The sequence below is a fragment of the Cynoglossus semilaevis genome, chromosome 14 (assembly GCF_000523025.1).
Source record: "Cynoglossus semilaevis isolate Cse_v1.0 chromosome 14, Cse_v1.0, whole genome shotgun sequence".
Classification (NCBI taxonomy): Eukaryota; Metazoa; Chordata; class Actinopteri; order Pleuronectiformes; family Cynoglossidae; genus Cynoglossus; species Cynoglossus semilaevis.
In genome coordinates this window covers 18311362-18329806 of record NC_024320.1, presented here as the reverse complement: position 1 = coordinate 18329806, position 18445 = coordinate 18311362, and the positions used below count along the sequence as shown (strand labels likewise).

Genomic DNA, 18445 nt, shown 5'->3' with positions numbered 1-18445 from the left:
TTTAACTTTAGCCCTAAACCATCTGCCCCCCCCACTCACCCACTCACTCACCTTCTTCCGGGGCTGCCATTTCATCATATTTGAAACGGTGTAAAAGGCATCAAAGTGTCACCACGATCGGAGCCGGCGTTCAACTGGAGCAGTGCGCGCCCGCGGCAGCTGATGCATCTCACAGCCGACGTCTCGGCTGCCTCTGCCGGCTCGTAGCCTCGCGCAGACTCGCGGCAAGTATCGGTTAAGGAGGAGTAGACGACGATAGTTAATCCGTTAAAACGCGCCCGAAGGAAAGCAAGTGAGAGTGAGACCGAGTGTCGTCCTGTCATCGGTCCACTCCCACGGCAGCAACAGCAGTTCACCCCGCAGCTCCGAGCACCCAAGTGAAGGGAAACAGGAGCTCCAGCTCCAGCTCCAGCTCCACTACACTACACTACACTACACTGCACACACACACTCTCTCTCTCTGTCTCTCTGTCTGTCTCTCTCTCTCTCTCTCTCTCTCTCACACACACACACTCTCTCTCTCTGTCTCTCTCTCTCTCTCTCTCTCTCTCTCTCTCTCTATCTGTTAACGGTTAGGTATCGTGTACACAGCCGTTCCCGCCACAGGGCTGGACATCAAATACACACATGAATCACGATTATTCGCATACATTTCTACAATTATCCGCAAAGTTCAGCTGTACATGCTACTGTACAACTTTAGATAAAAGGTGGCAGAGTTCAGGAATGTTTTAAAAATTAAAAATAAGTTAATGAAATCAGTCACATCGAATAATTAGGTTGGATTTACCTCACCAAAATAAAAGCCTGGTTCAAAAAAAGAGAACTTAGCTTACCTTGCTACGTTAGTTATTCAGTGTAAACATGTTGGCTGTGAAGGTACAGTTAAAGTCTAAAGCGGACCCCCTCCCTGCGTGGCAGGATAAATGAATTTTCAATAATATTTTCTTTATGTGGGTAATTTACACTGATTTGTAATTTTCTTTGTTTTGTGAGAAATGATACATGTTGGTATCACACGGTCCAGGACCAGCGTTTAATGTGTTAATGTACTTGACAATCAGACAGTCCACAAGGGGGCGCTGTAGGTAACGTTTGCAAACCACTGGCTTGACAAAAACATTCTGACTCTTGAAATTAGAACTAATCAATGCCGATGAGTTTTTTAAACTTTTATATTTATATTTTATACAGAATATACTGTTGTTGTTGTTGTTGTTGTTGTTGTTGTTTTTCCCCCTGGAGAGGTTTGGACAGGACAGGTGGTACCTGACTTTAGTTAATCAATCATTGTACTCTGAGTACGCAGAAGAAGTTGGCACAGAGAACACAAGGAGGCACCAGCATCAGCCAGGGGGCAGTCAGAGCAGCACTTAAAAAGTGATGACATCACCTGAAGATGCACTAACACACTGGGACACTTTAACTGAAACCACACATTTATACCCAGGCACTGGAGCAGCCAGCACGCCGTTACTGCCAGCTTGTTCTGCAGTATGTGAGCTCTGTCTCATTACCACCGTCCTGTGAGACACTTCCACAGCCATTTGAAGTGCTCCGATAAAGGTTTCTAATTGGAGGAGTTGCAGCCAGTTTCGTCTTTGAAATAATAGGAAAGAAAACAGTCTGACAGAGTGAAAACCTCAGAAGACACTGACACCACCAGACAATTCACTTATTCCTTCACCAGCGAGGACTGATCCACTGGTCAACACTCATATATTATTGAAGGAGCTGCTTCAAAGGTCCACAGGGGAACGGGCATCTCAAGCTTCAGTTCTGTGAGCTCTTAGCTTCAGTAAAACCCTGTAGGTTTCTTTGATCTGGACTGATATAAGTCACAGAAACACAGCCCAGCTCGCTAACATGGAGTTAGAGTGTCAGTGTCGACATCGTATTTAGATCACGAGGCTGAGGACCACTGCTGCCACCGTCATTTCACTGGTGGGCCACGAGAAATGTCAATAGAAAAAAAAAAAATTTAAAAAAGTTTTCAGAACATGTTAATTCAGCATGTACGAATGTTTCCCATACTTAAAGGGTTAGTTAGTTGAAGTATTTTAATGAATAATTCAAAATACCTTTTACATTATTTTAATAAAATGATCTACTATTAACCTCTCATCACTGGCCAGATGTGTGAAATTCATGGACCAAAAGTGGCCCCCAGACCAGGAGTTTGAAACCCCTGATTTAGTTGGAGTAAATTCAAAATTAGACCATATCAAGAGTATTAAGAATTCTGAAATAAAACTGAGAGAATTTGAATATATTATTAATGTGTGTTTATTTATGAAATGCCCTTTTTTAAGAGGAACTAGGGAGTGTCTTTGAGGTCAAAGAAAAAAGAAAACAGTCAAACAACTCTGGACTTTTCAGCTACTCCAGACAGTGAGAAATGAAGCTGAGACAAAAGAAGAAGCCTACACCTCCCCGTCTGCATCAGCGCTGGGGGTGGCATGGAGAGCTGTTTGAAACCAGAGCCAAGGGTTATATTATTGTGGATCAGGGATGAGGAGAGGACAGGGACGCTGGCTCTCAGAGGACAGGGACGCTGGCTCTCAGAGTAAAGCCTCCAGGAATTATTTACCCAGCATTAACGAAGACAGACGGCAGTGAGACCTAACACCCCGATCCTGCAGAGCGAAGGAGGTTCCCGGATAGAGGCTGAGGGAAATCAATACAGGATGAAACAGGTGTTGCATTATGGGTGGTTGACTTTGTAAAGGCTTCCCCCGAACAAACGATAGACTTGAACTAAAAGATGCTGAAACACGTGGGGACTTTGACAACTGTGATGTGGCCCAGTGGGTTATATGTGTATATGTGTATATATATATACATACATATGTATATATATACTGTATATGTATATGCATATAAATACATATATATGCAATATATTTTGCATATGTGCAATAACTAAACAATGCATGCAATTATTATGCAGATTACAGCATGTTTGTAAAATGCTCATGTAAATACCGAGGGTACATGTATTTTTTAATTTTAATTTTTATATTTTTATTAGTACTACTATATGTTTAATCTCATCTCATCTGCTGTGATCTAAGAGAACAGTTTTAACCAGTCACAAACTGCAGTCATTGATAAACGCTCCACTGTGATGTCACTGTAGAAATAAAATGCTACTCCACGTGGTTTGGTTTCCGCACCTTTGACAGGAACCCTGGTGGAGCTCTGATATGATCGATAACAAAAATCCAAGCCGCGTGACGGATGCTTTGATGTGTTAATGAAGCTGGACCTGACCTCTGCTGCTTCACGTCCTCTCAGAACAGGACCACATGTTTTTTAAAAAGCTTAGACAAGGAGACTTTAATTTCCTATTATCTTTCTGACCCAAATCTCCTCTCTTCTTCAACACACACACACACACACATCGTCATCTTCAGAGTGACAAACACACAGATACACCCACCGTATGTCAGGGGAACCAGCTTGATGGAGCACTTTCTACACTCAACATGGTGACTAAACACACTTTTTGGCAGTGATAAATGCAGTGGCCTGTGCCTGCACATGCGTGTCCTGCTGCGTGTGTGTGTGGATGTGTGTGTGTGTGTGTTCTCCTGTCTTTCTCATGTGGCTCAGCTGAATTAAAGAAATGACACACCCCTGGTTTCTGCAGCTACAAACATGAACTTCTACAATCTTAAGGTCGTTATAGAACGCGTCTGAAGTAATGAGCTGAACATCACGGACTCATAACTTCCTCTGTGACTTCACCTGTATGTGTATGAAGTAACTCTCCTCTGATCACATGACGGACCAGTGTTAAATCATCAGACAACACAGAGGGAAAAGAACAGAGCAGAATTCATGATTCTGTCTCCCACAGACACACCAGTCTGCAGACTATGACAGGGTTCATTTTCTTACCTGTCAAAAGAAACAACATGTTAAATCACATGCTCACTTCCACCCTCCGCTGAGATGATAATTACCCCCCCCCAGCCCCCCGTGTATTATTTCCAACAAGGACTGCAGCTGAAAAAATATCCTAAGCTTTTAAACTTTCTTTGTTCCCCAGTAATAACAGATTTCAGGTTGTGCAAAAAAAACAAAACAACAACAAACAAACAAACACAGCAGTAAAAAAGAGAAGAAAAATGCATTAGATTAGTGCTTCAGATTTGTCTGCCGTTTCCATATGAATAATTAATTTAAAATGGAAAGCGGAAATAGTTGAGATTAATTTACCTCATAAATCACACCACACTCTGTTCCCCATTTGTATGTCTGAAAGTATGTTTGCTGTTCTCATCATGAAAACACATGCATTAGAGTCAGCATCAGTGACACTCAGCATGGACTCACTGCACTTCGTATCCGAGCTTTTCTGAATTCTGTATTATTTCATATTCTTACCTAAAGGCTTTGATATTAAATTCTCACCACAATAACCCAGACAGGCTTATTTACTCAATCACCTCCTCATCGGGAGAGAATCTCAGGCTAACCTCCGTTTTTATGACAGTCTTTGTGCTTGGAGGTGTATGTTCTCTTTGCTATACATTTGTTTTGAAATGAATAGTTATTCATTAAAATAAATCAACAGATGTCTTCAACACGAGGGTCTGGGACCCCGAGGTGGTCTGCGGTTGTGAAATTTCCTCCCTGTTGATGTAAGTGTAGACCTACGTGTCCTTCACAGATGGTTTGAGCATTTCATACTTAAGTCCAGAATATGAATAGCTCAGTTATCAAGATGAAAGTGTCACAGATCGGCCATCACTTATTTTAATTTACGCATTTACATTAACGATAAAACTCGTGTTTTGTTCAAGTATGTTCCTACATGTCACTGAGGCGGAGAGTGTTTTGTTAGAAAACCACGTCTGAACACAACAACACAGCTGTCTGCTGGAACTGGCCACAGATTCAACCTGTTTTTTTAAAGGACTCCATCAAGAAGCACTGACCAAAAAAGTGAAAAAATAACCAGACATTCACACCTGCAACATTACGTGTGTATGATTAAATCCTGACACGTTGTTTTCTTACAGCTGTCCGTGAAGGGGAAAAAAATGTTTTCAAATTTGTCAGCATTTAATATGGACCTGGTCTGAGTGTGAGATAAAATCTACACCAGTGAGTCCACATCAGTCTGTGTGGCCTCCAGGAGCTCACCACAAATGAGACCATTCATCTTTGCTGCCTTATATGTTCACACACACACACACACACACACACTGAGACGCAGCACTCCTTCACTCGTCTCTGCAGCCACAAGAGTAATTTCATCTGCCTTTATTTTTATTTTATTTCTTCTCAGCGCAGATAAAACACGTCACTCCCTTCACACTGAGAATAGATGTTGAGGTCAAGCCCTGAGGAACAGAGGGTGGGAGGACATTTTAATCCCACACTAATCTGCCATTAGATACATGGGACTTGAAAGCACTAATAAAGCAACTCTTCATCCATTACTCAGTCATCTTGTGCGGGGGGGGGGGGCGCTGCAAGTCCCAGCAGTCACCAGGTGAGGGCAGGGTACACACTGGACAGTTCACCAGTTTAGGTCCATCTGACATCACAGGGCCGGTTCAACCCGACATGGTGCCTTAGGTGGGATTAATCCCTCCCCTCCCTCCCCACCTCTGCCCACACACACAGACATTTTTTTACTGGCAGAGCTCCACCAGCAGATGGCTCTTCAGGCAACCGGCTACACGGCCTATGCCAAGAACCGGCCCTGGTACATCGTAACAGTCCACCTATATTTCTGCGGATACCACAGTGGAGCTCACCGCCGGCTGTAAAGCAGTGATTCCCAACCACCGTGCTGCGGCACATCAGTGTCCAGTGTCGCATGGAAGAATTCACAATTTCACTCAATAGGCCTGAAAACGATTATTTTTTTACTGCAAATAATTTGTTTTTGTTCGTCAATGTGACAGTAACAGGTTTAACAATTAAATCATCTTACAACAGGTGGCAGCAGATGGCAGTAATGGCTAGAAAGACTTTCTTTAATTCCTGCGGGTACACCAGGTTGGTGTTCAAATAAACAGGCCTGGGCGTCGCCCTGACTAAGTAAATGTGAGTGAAGTGGAAATAAAAGATCATTGTATTTCATTACATATACCTTTTTGTAACATTTCTGTCTGGCGTAACACTGTTGGATTTCTCTTTCTTAGATTTCATGTAAAAATATCTAAGTAGCAGAATAATATTTTGGCAGGAAAAGAAAATCAAAGTGGACAGATGCCAAAACACGCAGCGATAAGAAGTGATGAGAGCATTTTAGGGAACTAAATCTTCAACTATGCTAACGTGCTAATTAGAAGGCTACACAAAACCGACCAAATCTGACCATTTACCTCTTTAGATGTGTTTATCTGAGGAGCCGTGCTCAGCCTTCATTTTCCAAATGTTTTAAATATCCCTTCCATATGGTCTCTCCTCCTCCTCCTCCTCCTCCTCCTCCTCTTCCTCCTCCTCCTCACACAGCTCTCTAAATTAAGTTTACGAGAAGAAACATTAGACGGACACAAAAGCATCCTCTTCCATCCTTGGCCGTGAAACACACGTGTGCGGGTCAGGAGTTCAAAGGTCATACTGTGCAGCAGGACTGTTTGGCAAAAATAAACTGTCACGTGGGAGATGAAGCGGGAGCAAATCAAATGATGAGAGCAGAAGACTTTTGGTTATCTGATGAGTCCAGCTGTGCTGCTGGCTGCACGTTTGTCTTCTTCTTATCTGCGTTTGCTGTTGGGAAACATATTGATTCGGTGACACAGCTGAGTGCTTTTGACAATGAGATCTCTCCCTAAGGACTTAAGGAGTCTACAGGAGGCAACACCTTTGCCTTGCACATCTACTGAACCGTGATTGGTTGACATAATGATTAACCCTTTAGGTTATAAGTTCAACAGTCAATGTGCACCGCAGCATCTCTGTACAGGAGGAAGGGGCGTCTGGGTGACACCAGATGTGGGTCAACATGACAGATGTTGGATTAGATCAAATATTGGCCAGTTATACTTTCATTTGCGTAATATTTATGGAAACACCAGGATTCGACTGGTCCTGGAAGTCCACTGTGTATTGAGTGAAAAGGAAAGGTGCTGGTACTGTTCCCTGCAGAACTCCTGACCGTCGTCGATACTCTTCTTCTTCAGCCTGACAAACGGTGACCTCGAGGGTGAGAGAGGACTCAACCCATTTTACCTCTACTTTTTTCATACATTTTGTTTCTCGGTTTATTTGACATAAAAATAAGATTGAGTCTGGTCAAACCAACATCTCAACATTTCTGATCTATATAAAAATTCAAACCAACATCTCAACATTTCTGATCCATATATAAAAAAAATCACAATAATCAGTTTTTACATTTATATTTTCAGTATGAATCCTGTTTAAAAAATATGCATATCATGCCATCCTATCCACAATCCACTCTGTTTTAAGTCACGTGTATGTGATACCACCATTCTCACCAACACACACACACACACACACACACACTGCCCTGCTGTGACAATCAGTTTTCTGTCTTACGTTGTTAGGCTGACATTACAATCACACCATTTTCTTTTCAAAAGTGGATCACCTCCCAGCTCCTTCTCCCCTTTATCCTTTCAACGTTCATGACCTCATTTATAAGGTTACTGTAAAAATTAGGTTACAGGAGGAAACAGTTGCTGGACATGGGCAGAAATAGCTGTTGGTGATGGTGGAAGGTGGAGGAGAACAGGGTGGTCCCTTCTTATAACCAGCTCAGCCTGGAGTCAACAATACTGGGACTGTTCTCATGCATGCTATATTGATCTTGGTGCAAACCGTGGTCCAGTGAGCACACGATACAGTATCACACACACACACACACACACACCAGCAGGGTCACCACCAGCTCTCATCACAATGACAACATAACTAAAGTGTGCCTGACAGGCATGTTAGAGGACTGAGCCGGCTCTCCTCCCTGGGGATGCATGTGGAGGTCATATTTATCCAGCTAGCATCACACGCCTGTGGATTCTCTCAGTTATAGAGAAGGCGCTGTTCACACGAGGAAGAAATTCACCAAGCTGAGAATCCTCTCATTTCATCCTGTATCTGTTGATAGATTTGCATCTTTTTTTCTAAATTTGATGAAAATATCTTCAACATTTCTTTTTTGTTTCAGTAAAGGAGAAGGTTTCTGCACCTTTAGGGTGGAAACTGAGAATGTGTTTCGCTATTTACCTAAATTGAATGAAAAAAAATCTCAATCATAACCTCAGGCGTCTGCACTAATTTTAATTTTATTAAGAAAAGACAGATTCATCAGTAGAAAAAAAAATATAAAAAATATTTTCCTTTAATGTTTTAGCAGAACATGAATAACGTATCAGACAATTAGAGATTACCAAACTATAGGTTTACTATATTAAATATTATGCTACTAAAGAAATGTCATACCAGGTGATAATTACCAGTAAACGCAGCAGCGTTTACTGGTAATTATCAGTCATACAGTACAGCAGCAGAGCCGTTAGAAACAGCCAACAGGAGCGAACACACGCCCTGTCGATCTGAAGGCTTTTACCCTGTCAGAGGACGACAACTCCACTGCAATTTGCAATACAGGCTGAGCTTCAATTTGGAGCGAGAAAGAAAAACTACCAGTTACACAAAGATTGAAAGGAAATTCAAGTTTGTCATCACAGAAAATTCTGAACTGAGCCAGATGTATAAAAGTAGTAGTAGTAGTTGTAGTTGTTAATTCTGAACTGAGCCAGATGTATAAAAAGAAAACTGTGATGAATTCCAGTTCATAATAATGAGTAAGACTTGGTTCTGTTGTTTCATTGGGTTAAAAAATTCCTGCATTTTCTAAGGCAGTAGTAATAGATTTTTTTTAATCAATTTGGACACTTTAACACAGGCGTCTGAAGGATAGACCAGACTGATAAACTGATCAACTGATAACAAAGGCGTTTGAATTCATTTCCCTGACAGACGAGCATTTTTAATTCACAATTTTAGTCCTTGCACGTTTGGCAGTTGAGATATTTTTCTGAAAACAGACAGACACTGTGGTAATCACATGGGAGAATGTTAAAAATAAATGAAAAGGTGAATCTCAACAGAAAAATACCACCTTGGATTCAGAAGCAGTAGCATGTGATCAGGTGAAGGTTTAAATGAACGATCAACTACAGATTTGTAGTTGTAAGGACAGTTCCTTACAACTAAACTCTAAGACTTCTTTTTTATTCGTTATCTGAAGCAGTCATCTGTCTGGAGGGAGGTGTAACCATAACGACTCTTCACACCTTGGCTTGTGACGCCTTTGTCAAGTGGAAAAGGGAGCGGTTTGGAGAAGTATAACTAGTAGAGTTCCCTCTTACAATAACCAGAAACTGATGAAGTTGAGGAACGAAACGTCTGTCGAGCTCAGAGAAGTCGTCCAGTCCAGAAACTGATGAAGTTGAGGAACGAAATGTCTGTCGAGCTCAGAGATGTCGTCCAGTCGTCCAGCTGACAACCAAACTCTTTGGGTAACATGACCTGGATGAAAGAGAACCTTCACACTGGGCAGTGGTGGCTTAGTGGTTAAGGAAACAGACTTGGGTCCAGAAGGTTTCAGGTTTGAGTCCACCAGCTGCCAAGTTACCACTGAGGTGCTCTGAGCATGGCACCGTCCACTGTTCACTATGGTGATGGGTTAAAGCAGAGGTCACAGTTGGTTGTGTGCAGTGGTGAGCTGTGTCACAGTGACAAGGAGTTCACTTTCCTTCCTTCCTTCCACAGACAATCCATAAATAGTAAAATATCTAGTTCAAATACTTGTTTGCAATGATGTGGTGTTTCTACCAACAGTAAAGAAGTAAATGTCCAAAAACTGCACAACTCCTCCTGCAGTAGCACTGAAGTGAAAATAGGAGAATATAAACCCTCTGATTCCCACTGTCTGTGTCTGTGTCGGCTGCATCAGGCATGAACAGGCTCATACATCAGCCACTTGCACTGCTGGCTGGTGAGGTGCTTGTCTGGTGGAGCTGGCGTGGCTGCACGTCTGGAACAATGTCACTGGAACCAGGATAAACAGATGATCCCAAAACGGTTTATTGGTTTCGCGGTGACGGGAGCTTGCACTAAGATTTACATGTTAATGGGTTTCAGTGTGCAGACCTTAATTGTCTTTCAGACTTTCTCCCGTTCTCAATGAGTCATTCATCCATCCATTATTCATTCATCTTCCACTGGTTAATCCTTTTTGAGGCTTGGAGCTGGAACCAATCACCTGAGTTATTAGGCAAAGGCGGGACTCAGACTAGACAGGGAGGCAGTTCACGGCCGGGGTAATAAAGAGACAACAACCCTTCACACTCCTGTGGTCAGTCATACCTGTGGTCAATTTGGAGAGAACAATTAACCTCAGCCTGAACGTTTTTGGACCGTGGACCATCGACCAAGGAAACTGTGGCACATGGATAAAACCTGGGGAGAACAGCCGTCCATCCATGCTTTTTCTACAGCTTAATCCTTTTCATGGTCACAGTGTAGCTGGAGCCAGCTCCAGCGGTCAACAGTCAAAGCTGCGTACACCCTGGACAGATCAACGGTCCATCACAGAAACCGCTCACCTGAACCTCCATTAACCTGGACTCCTCATCTGCACATTTCTGTGGTGTGGGAGGAAAGCACAGGTCTTTGAGAAAACCTACGCACACACCGAGAGAGAACTAATTATTATGCAAAATATTGCACTCACTAAAAAGAAAGAAAAACAACATTTGTTTTGAAAACTCGTCATTCGTGAGTTGATTATAAACATGGGGAAAACCCCGGTGACGTTCACGTGAGCTGAAAATCTTCATGTGACACAGATCTTCCGAAACCTCAGGGACAGAAAAAAACAAAAAAAAAGTGCCACAGCTCCTTGTAGTAAAGACCAGTATGTCACTGGTATGTCAGTGCTGCCCTCTAGTGGCTGGAGCAAAAATCCACACAGGATAAGACTGGAGTCCAAATGTATCATTTCATTGATTTTTTAATTTTTTTTTTTATTTAATTCAAAAAATCCACACAGGATAAGACTGGAGTTAAAACGTATCATTTTATTGATTTTTTAAATTTATTTTTAATTTAATTCGTGTCAGCAGATGTTGTCAGGCTGGAGGTAATATTGAAGTCAAAATTAACATTATGTTTATTTAATTAGTTGATTGATTATTGATATTACTGATTATGATCCACAAAGACAGTAGATCCTCAGATTTACTAACGTCATGTGGGTTTTTACGATGATACTTAGAGTAGAATTAAAGAGGTATTACATTTTGATTGTTTTAGTTGATATGACTGAATTTGAAAACATATCTTACATATTTATTTTTCCTTATGTTTTGCTTTTGCTCTTTATCAACTTTCATATTTTATGCTTTGAAATTCTACATATACAAAATATTTTGAAAAAAATAAAATAAAATAAAAATATAAAGAGTATATATATAAGAAATACTTGACGTGTGGGAGAAGACAGTGAGAAGCGTAGCCTGAGGAAGAGCTGTGGGCAGGAGTCACAACGTTTGAAAAACTGTCAAAAACTGGTCAAGTATGACAGTAGTGTTCAGTCAGTGCGTCACTTCTTCCTCTCTGCCGCTGTCCATCCAACCAAAAGCCAAAGCTACTTATTAATGACCAGCAGAGGTGACTAGTGTCACCTGCAGCTGGTGTGAGTGCAGGCCTATTATTTTAGTAAACTGTTCTATCAAAGCCTCGTGGTTAAGGTTTCGATATTCAACATCCAGCTTTTCCAGATGCTAATGTGTCCCTGTGTTGCTATGGCAACACGTATGTAATGACTAATACAGACATGTAATAAAACTGTGGTGGGTGACTGGCAAAACGTCTAGTTTGAAGTGGTCTTAGAGACTAGAGAGGTCTTTATAAAAACACTGAGCATTGTGGAGCAGAGGAAGTAAATAAAGAAAATAACTCTGCACGATAAGGTAGCACTGCAGCAGACACGACCAGGTCACCTCTGAAACAACACACACACACACACACACACACACACACACACACTGCTGCTCTGGTTAGCAGCTTCACTTTAGCTCACTCCCATCTTTATTAATATTTATCAGGATTTAATTTTTTTTTAACAGTTTCAGATGCAGGTTTTGAGTCTTAATATTATTTATATCCAGTATAATACAACCACCGGTACATGCACCAACGTTTGAGAACCATCGCTCGATATTATGACGTAGTTCACTCTATTGATCCAGACTGAGTTCTTACTACTACAAGTGCAACAGAAAATGTGTTATCACGTCAACAAAGTCTGTGCAACAAGTCACGGGATCTTAAATCTGACCCTGGGAGGAACCCGTACATGAGGAAACTCGATCTCTTCCCTTGGTTAGATCACATTATAATATAAACCCTGTCATGTGGGGAACCATCCTAAACAGACCATTTTAGGCCCACAGTCCTGCTTAAAGACCATGCACGCTTGGGCTGCACGTACGTGGGTAATATTTTTGCAGCGTGTGGTCAGAGAGTAGCTTGTTAATGACAGGGGAGCCTGAGCAGTGTGGGGCCAGCTCCACAGAGCTTCTGCGTAAACAGGCGTAGCTGGCTGCCATCTGGTTGGCTTCCACTTCAGAGCCTTCATAGATGATCTGCACTGATTCCAGCTACAGATCCCACAGCATAATATTTAGGAGTAGCCTCACATGGTAACATCCAACTAACAGCCACAGGATTAAAGGCTTAGTTCACCCATCTTCCAAAAAGCACCATATTTTCACACTTAACTGTTTGATTTTGACATATGTACCTCAGAGATTTCTGTCTCGACTTCGACTTGTTGAGTTTAGTTTTTGTGGCACTGGCATATGAAAAACTGTTGGCATTTTCATCGTCGTCCAAACAAAGGCTGCGTTCCTGTTTTCCTGCTTTATTACGGTCAATAAATTTGTTTTATTAGAAGCTTTCTCGACGGCACGATGACAAGTGGTGAGCGCTGCGGCCTCCCAGCGTGATTGGCACAAATTTGCTTCGCAGCTCTTACAATGGCGTGTCAATAGAGTTCGCCTGTTTTCAGATTTCTGTGGAATCCTCTCAGAGTCAGACATTTAAATGATGTTACCCTTAGATTTTACACTGACAATAAATGTGTTTTTGTCTCCATCTGTGGTCCTGTGAGGTAACAGTGACCTGACCTTCACACTAATACACTGTTTCCCGATCTTTTTTAGCCATTGTACATGTTTTACAACAGAAACTCCACCAGCACACCAAAAAATAAAAATCTCCCAAAAAAGATATGTAATGAAGTAAAATGATCTTTAATTTAAATTTACTCACTGTTTTTTCCCTCATTGTAAAAACCTGAGCCTATTTAGAGGAACACTCCACTGATATACTGGCAGTAATTAAAGAAAGACACAAAAATATCTTTTTTTTAGTCTTTATAGCCATCGTAATAATTAGTATTTAGTAATTAAATAATCGTTTTCATACCCATTCAGTGAAATGGAATCATTTTCCTCGGTCCACCTGATGACCTCTGCTGGCACACTGGTGTACCACGGCTCCCTGTTCACTTCAGTGATGGGTAAAACGCAGAGGTCACATCTCAAATAATAATTCACTTCCGTCCACTTTGATGCAAATATCATTCACTAAAACCAGAATACAGAAATACAGAAAGAACAGGAATGAACCTGTTTAAAGGAGCAAAAAAAAAGAGCAACCATAACATCATACTGTGCTTTGTTGTTGCTACATGATGTCCTACAGCACTGATAAATATTACAGTGAGGCTGTGATTAACTGGGCAGAACGCCCGTTTGGCGTTAGGTTCAACATTGCACTCTGCGGCTGACAACTACAAATTGGTCCCTAACTGTCTCCGCAGATGAAAAGGCCAAAGAGACGTCTTCATCAGTGGGTGAGAGCAGCTCCTGTGGAGCTGCAGACATTTCCCAGAGTGCAATAGAGCTGAAAGTCTGAATCGATTCACCACAGTTTGGCTAAAAGGCCTTTTTAAAAAGAGACCCCACAATTTGACATCAACAGAGAGGCAGTGCACGGACAACAAACATTCAAACACAAAACAGTTCAGTCTGTCAGGATCAACACTCCACAGTGACTGTGGACAAACGGCGTTAGCTTCTGTAGCGGATTGTGACTTCATTTGAATCACAATGACACAAAAGCCTTTCTAAATTCCCTGCCTCCAATGCAGAGACAAGACGTTAAAGCTGCTCCAAACAACAAGACAAAAATATTAGAATTCAAAGACGTGTTGCAGTTCAGCTCCACCTACAGACACCTGTGACTCCTGACCAGTTCCACCTCTCTGTTCCCATGAGTGGGCTGCGTTATTTGAATGTTTGTGTGTGCGATACAATCAAGAGAAACAGAGAAGGTGACGGGGGCAACAGCGGGGGCGAATGTGGAGCCAAATAAGATAAAACAGAAAAGGGAGGCAAAGAGAGAGCGAAGACGGCTGCGAGCAGGGCCCAAAGAGAGAGCTGAGGCAGAAGTAAACGTCCTGATGTCAGTGAGGCTCGCTCCTATTGGTACTTCATTAGTCTTGACCTGGACTTTGACCCACGGCAACACTGCAGCAACGCTGTGACACCACCGCTGTAAGGGCTTCAAAGACACAGACACACGAGGAATGCTGCTTCTGTTATTGTCTCCAAGTGCCAAACTCGGGCCAGAGCCCAGGCCAAGTTTTAGAAAACAAAATAACAGCCGTGCAAAGCTCTCTCTCTCTCTCTCTCTCTCTATCTGTCACACACAAACACACGCTGACACACACACACACCCAAACACCACTTCCGTCCATTCTCTCACACAGAGAAAGGAAGTGGAGTGGAGCTGGCCGGGCCCCAGCCGTCCAGACACAGGCAGCCTGGCACGGCCCAGTGTCAGGCCTGCCCACTTCCCTCTGTGAATAGCTTTAAAAGACTTTGACCGTGAGGGAAGCTGAGTGTGGTGAGAGCTCACTGTGGTGGTAGATGTTAGTGGTCCACTTCCTTCAGGTGTAAAAATGGCCCGACGCAGTTAGCAGCCACTTGTTGTTCTCCAAAGTGTGGTAAAAAAAAAAAAAACATGGGCCGAAGCCTTCCTCTCTGTGTCGGAGAGAACTGAACCAGATATTTACACAACTGTTCAATGTGTTCGGTTTATGTGTGTTGGTTATCTATGAGAATATATAAAAAATTCAAATAGTAATTTTATTCCAATTTTCTTTATTCTTTATTGATAGAACAAAGAAATATTTCCAGTTTGTCCCATAATCGGGGCTCGGAAGAGTTTTATCAGTGAAATGCCCTGTAGCCTGACCTCAGATTAGCGACCACATGTTACCTAATGGACGGCAGCTGCTACGTCTACTACTGCACCACTGTAGCACCAAATGATTACCTCTGCAACCTAGCTGTCCTTCTGCCAGACTATTAAAAAGTTAAAAAAAGTTTATATCAGATCACATCGTATCGCATTTGTTTTCCTCAATTCATATCAAGTTCCATCCAATACTAACTTCTCTCTAAGGCAGCCATGGGCAAACTAAGGCCCGGGGGCCGGATGCAGCCCATTCAGCTTTTTAATAGGGGCTTCCAAAATGTTCCAAATTATATAATTTATTTATATTATCATTATACTTCTGCCTTTTTCCTGCAGTACCCACGTTTCCCCAATAGATGGTGTAGAAAACGATAAAAGCATTTTAGCCTTTATGCATGACTTTTACAGGTCATTTATCTTAATTCACATGAACGCTCCATCTATCTGCTCCTGACCCTGCCCTCCTGTTCAATTTTAAGACAATTCTGACCCGTGAGTCAAAATAATCTGCCCCCGCCTGCTCCTTTCAACAACCTCAGCTACGTTTCTATCACTGAGAGACTACGACGACAGTGGAAACTGAGTTGATTCAAACACACAAGTAAACGCCAGGTTAGGTTAAAGCATTACTAACCCAACCATCCACACTTCCATCCCAACACTTACTTAATTCCACTTTTAACCCCTAGGTGAACACTGCGATCTCGGTTCTTCTTACCTTTGGCCACTTTGGATTGATGAGTCGTGCCTTGATGGCATCGTCCAGCGCCGTGCTGTACTGACCCAGTCTGAGATACGCCGCTGAGCGATTGCTGTACAGGATGCAGTTTTGGGGGTCGGCTGTCAGCGCCTCACTGTACAGATGCACGGCCAGCGCATACTCCCCCTGCTGGCAGGCCTGGTTGCTGCGACGTACCCGCTCCAAAAATTCAGCTTTGCTTAGACCTGAGGAGCCACCGCCGGGGGAACGGTCCAACCTTTTCAGTGTAGCTACTGAAGGAATTAGTTCAGTAGAAGAGGAGGGCGACGAAGAGAGAGTGGTGGTCCTGGCAGTGGAGCGAGAACCAAACAGGGAAAACTGAAAAGTAGGAGAAAAGTGTTGTTGAGATATAACTGATCCTCAAATGATTCTATTGGTTAATGTTTGGTGATGTGTGAATGGCCAAACTGTGATCACAGTCAGCCATTTTAGTGCCGTGGATGAGATTATGGTTTGGCGCCTCCTTTCTGTACCATTGTAATTGTTTTTATTTTTTGAGGGTTTGCAGCTCACCCTCCAGCAGATGGCGCCCTAGGTGACTGCCTATGTGGCCCGCAAACTGCTTTGAGTAGTTTTTAAAGTGGATGACTAACATGCAGTGCAGCCAGAGAAAACGTTACTGGCACAGAAGCGTAATCAAACGGAGCAGGAACAGAGAGGGTGCCGGTTTCCTTCCCTCCTGCTTCTATTCAGCCATTAATGTAAACTCAGTGGCATTACAATTAGCCACTGAATGAAGTACCTGCAGCAGAAACATCATTTGTGCACTGATACTGTTGTTACTGGCAAACAGAAACTGGCAAACTGCTACGTGCACTTTCCGCTCCGGTTTGGTGGTAATAGCTCGGATTCCTCTGAGAGATGAAGACAGAACGGAGCGAAGTCAGACAGAACAGTCAGTCAGACCAGGGAGTTCTGTTCTTCTCGTTCATTTCTGTGCACACTGAGGTTACGGCTCTGTAGCTTTAAAGCTGAAATGCTCCTTCCCTTCCTGATCTGGTGTTTCCAAATTTGTCTTTTCACCAGAGCTTACAAAAATTCACATGAACGCTCCCTCCATCTCTCTCCTTCTCCCTCTCTCTCTCTCTCTCCTTCTCTCTCTCCCTTTTTTTTCCTCGCTCCCAAACACATGGTCGCAGAGACTTAAAAAATGCAGACTGGAAGGTTTCCTAAAATTTCCTAAAACTTGCAAATGCAACAGCTTTGAGTGACAGGTGTGAAAATATCCACAGACTGTGTGGAACTACACTGATCAACAGCTACTACTGGGAGACAATGACTGATGGGAGATTTTTTTAAAAAGGCCAGTTGTCATTAGAGGTTTCAGAAAAAATAGTTTAAAAATCTCTGATTTATTTATGTATGATAAATAAAATTAACCAAAGACACAAATCTATTTTAATATCTGCAATGAGCAAAACTAACTGCATAAGTGAAGTTAATGAGGATTACTGTGTACTATACGTCTCTAAGTCTAAGTCTAAGTCAGTTCCACGTGAGCGGCAACACAGAAATATTGGAAAAGTGGACCAGAAAAAAGTCAATACTTTAATCGTACTTCAAATCACACTGGGTCCTGCAGGGGGAGCTGTACCCAATAATGTCAATAACCCAATAACAACAATAATGTCAAGCATAACATTTTTAAATCAACACAGTGAAGTTTTGGAAAATCTGTTATTTTACAGTACAAACATTATTTATTTGTTTCAAGTGTTTGGTCCATGTATTAAAAAATGACTTTCTTTGTAAGATGAACTACTCACTTCTGAGGTAAGTAACGTTACAATCTGTTCGTAATGTTAGCATACCTAGCTTACTTGCTAAGTCAACAACAGTTCAGTTAGCTACAGCTAAGCTAGGCTCTCTGTGTGAACTAAGCTAACAGCACATTTGGGTTTTTTCCCATTAATTGTACTTTTACACTTTTTCCTGTGTGCTTTATTCTGAAGCTACTAAAACACAGGACACATTTATTCACAGTGAGGGGAAAAAGTGACTCATCAGTGTCCCATCACAGTACACGGCCTTTTTATGTCCTGCACTGATATCATTGTTTGGTGTGTCCACCAAAATACTTACATCAGTCTGATACATTTTAAGTGTTGTTTTCTTTCACAACAGCAGAAATAAATAGCCCACCACTCACTTAGCTGTCGTTTCCCTCGGCTTTTCTGCTTTAGTTTCCTTTTTATCCGGTGACATGTTTACTGCTCTGAGGCAGAGACATTCTTTTCCAACAGCTTTCACTCCATTTCTGGTGACATGATGTCACTTGTGAAGTGATGGTGAGACATAAACGGTTTTTCATTGTCTTACTTTTGTGCATGTACATGACTTTTGTGTATCCAGCAC

At 42.2% G+C, this 18445-nt stretch overlaps 1 protein-coding gene across 1 annotated transcript in view; it reads right to left on the bottom strand.

Moving 5' to 3' along the window:
• Window positions 1-18445, bottom strand: part of ttc28 (tetratricopeptide repeat domain 28) — an 83413-nt gene that overhangs the window by 60484 nt on the left and 4484 nt on the right. Inside the window, exon 2 of the mRNA XM_008325632.3 lies at window positions 16049-16408. Within this exon, the coding sequence (XP_008323854.1) occupies window positions 16049-16408 (360 nt within the window). The remainder of the gene's footprint in view (window positions 1-16048; window positions 16409-18445) is intronic.